Below are 3,158 nucleotides of genomic sequence, written 5' to 3'. Positions count from 1 at the left end.
GGTTTTGTATTAGTTCGCGAAGTATTACAGGAGGTATTACATGTGTGTGTCATGAAGATGGGTTGTGTTAGAGTTTGTGTATTGTAATGTGCGTAGACATGTTAAGCTTGAAAAAGGAAAAAAAGAACATGTGCTTGAAGATAAACATAGATGGAAATTCGAAGAGTAAGTTTTCCATTAAAGAGAAAGGAAAGTTGTTTAAAGTGCTCCGGAAGATCTTGAGTAGCAATTTTATATATGGTATACAAGGAAGACGTGTCTCTACGAAGAAAATTGGCTATGCAAATTAAGAAAACGGAGAGATATATATATTTGGCGCTTGTGTGATCAAGATTTTGGTGCTATTGCTCTGTATTAGGTGATGACGTAGTTGGTGAATTATTTTCAGAGAGATTGAAGTCTAGACTCAAGGGAGTTTAGTTCAGAGTCATGTGATCCTAATAGATCGAATTTTAGACTCTATGGTGAGGTTTAATTTATGACTGAGTTATCCTAAATAGTTTTTTATTGTAATAGAAACGATGGTAATTCAAGAGAATTTTACATAGTTTATGCATTACCAGATTGGTCTAATTTCCTTTCTTGTTCTATGAATTTGAAAGAAAAAAAACTAGTCGTCATTTACGTTTTACTCTTTATGTTCTAGTCTCATCCTCACTAACATTTTTCATTGATATTGAGCCCAGACCAAAGTAACAAATTTGTCAAATACCGATGTCACCGAATCCAACTATGGCTAGACGACCACTTGTAATCGGATTATGTTATAATCTATAAATGTTCCATTTTCCACCTATACAGATTTCCCTGAATTTCATCTTCCCTGTATATAGCTCCTTACCTAGTAATAAGGATCTTTAAAGACAACCACATAGACTATACAACAAACGGCAAATACAATGATCAAAACATCGAACGTAAGGGCAGTCATGGCTTGATCACTAAGATCCATGTTCCTTCCACCTAACCGATCAACCATATCGGGTATAGATTCATAATTCCGAAATTCTTGCTCTTTCGGATCCTCAAGCTTCATTCTCATCTTCTCAGCTTGACGACTAGCAACCTCCTGAGCCAGTGTCCAGTCATAGAATCTCCTACTCTCCTCGTCGCTCAAAACATCGTAGACTTCTCTTAGTTTCATGAACTTGTCTGAAGCTGTTTTAAGTGGTAATGAAGTTGTGTCTGGATGATACTCTTTCGATAATCTCCGGTAAGCAGATTTTATATCTTCAAGATCAGCATCCGTGGAAACACCCAAGAATCTGACAATGATACAGATAGCATTTGTAATTCGATTTGGAAACAATACAAGTATCTTGAGGTCTTACTGGTAATGAGAATCAAAAGAATCTTTGATTAGTTCAGCAAATTTGTCATCACTGAAAAGATTGGTATCGTCAGGTTTGATTGTGTCGGATCCTCCACCGATCCACCCATCGTCCGGGTTTTCCCAGTGGATTCTTGTGTCTACTCCAGGCAATGGTTTTGTTGGACCTTGTGATGCGTGAATAAGCCTCACCCTTCTTCTCGTTATATTTCTAAATGCTCCCATCCTGTCAATGAACTGCGTGCTGTTTTGGATTTTTGGAAAACAAATGCATGTAGTTCGAGCATAAGTGGAAGCTGGAGAAGCCATGGCGTACTGTGTTTCAAGATAGTTTGTTGCTTGTTTCTTCTCTTTTCTTTTTTTTATGATTTTGGTTACGGTTTTGGCCGTGGAAACTTGTCTCATGGCCTCAATATATGTGTGGCTTAGAGTTTCTATCTCTTCTTGTCCTATCTACTGTCCACTAGAATATAAATGAACAAAAAATAAAGATCCATAAAAAATTCAGTTCACACATTTTCCCTGTTGGATAGCTTATGAATATTTTACAAATTATATATAATTTGCGGACCAGATATATCATCATGTAACATCAATTAGAACTGTTGTATATGACCATAAATAATAAATAAAATGCAAATATTCATAAGCTATTCAACAGAAAAAATGTGTGAACTGAATTCTTTTTTTTCTTTTGAACTTTGTTGAACTGAATTTTCTATAGTTGGATTTTAGTTACACTAATTTTCTGTGGTACACTGATTCCAGAAAGCAATGTATTAAAGAGGATATTTATAACCTACTAATTTAATAATATAAGTTATTTATTAATGGGGATATATTTAGAGACTGTTAGACACAAATTGTTAGACGAATTCTGGAGAGACCAGAGAGTTTGAATCAAACTAAAATACTCAACTAACTTAAACCATAAGTTTGTATAGTATTTGTGCAGTTAATCGTTTTTGGAGTTAAAATTCATCTTTCAGCGGTTATGGTTGGTCATAGAAAGATTCATCCAAAGAAATTCAGCTTTTAGGAATCAGAAACGTTAAGAGAAGACTCTTGCCACTACATGTGGAAGAAGATGCACTTTTAATGCACAGTGAAATCATTTCACTGAAATGTATGACTCGGTATTTCACACGTCTGTGTTTTGGAACCGATGGTAAGGATTTGATACCTGTACTTCAAAATCCAACAGAATGGTCTATCTTTTGTATAGAATTGAAGGAAATAGCGCATATGGAAAGTTTTCAAGATTTCCAAATTAGATATTTCTTCGAGCTGGAAATACAACATCAAATTCTTTAACCAAGACGTCTATAATATTTCATAGAAATAATTATTTTGTTAATGGTTCTATGCAGGTCTAGTTAAAACATCAAAACTAAAAAAATATTAGACAAAGTTTATAATTTCAGTGATATCAAATTTGGTATTATTAATATTTATATGCAAATTATATTAACATGCAAATTTGTAAGATTATAATGATACCTTATTGTAGAAATGATCTGAAAATTAGAGTTTGTTAGATTTTTCAGTTAAAAGAAACAAATATTCGAGCACTAAAGTTGTCTTCTCCATTTGGTTTCACTAAATCACAGGAGACGAGAAAAACTACTACCGATTTCTCGCTGCGCTGTATACAGTACATCCGCAGTCCAAGGGGCACAACTGAAACCCCGCCTAACATCACCGATCAGTCCTAACTGGCCACCCTATACCTACATTCCAACACTACAAAAAAAACATAGGCATTACACAACGGTTTTCCTTGTTAATTCATTGTCATTGGAGTATTATGACAATCACAGTTTTATCT

At 34.5% G+C, this 3,158-nt stretch overlaps 1 protein-coding gene across 1 annotated transcript; it reads right to left on the bottom strand.

The window, feature by feature from the left end:
- Positions 1-748: 748 nt before the first annotated feature.
- LOC106360971 (NAD(P)H-quinone oxidoreductase subunit T, chloroplastic) lies at positions 749-1,835 on the bottom strand. The gene is made up of 2 exons (XM_013800657.3): positions 1,332-1,835; positions 749-1,265 (listed from the first exon to the last, which is right to left on the bottom strand). Exons 1-2 carry the CDS (start codon positions 1,733-1,735, stop codon positions 842-844), a joined length of 828 nt encoding a protein of 275 aa, XP_013656111.2. The 5' UTR covers positions 1,736-1,835; the 3' UTR covers positions 749-841.
- Positions 1,836-3,158: the final 1,323 nt, after the last annotated feature.

The sequence above is a fragment of the Brassica napus genome, chromosome A9, assembly GCF_020379485.1.
Source record: "Brassica napus cultivar Da-Ae chromosome A9, Da-Ae, whole genome shotgun sequence".
Lineage (NCBI taxonomy): Eukaryota > Viridiplantae > Streptophyta > Magnoliopsida > Brassicales > Brassicaceae > Brassica > Brassica napus.
The sequence above is the reverse complement of the archived record's forward strand: the minus strand, read 5'-3'. Positions and strand labels throughout refer to the sequence as shown.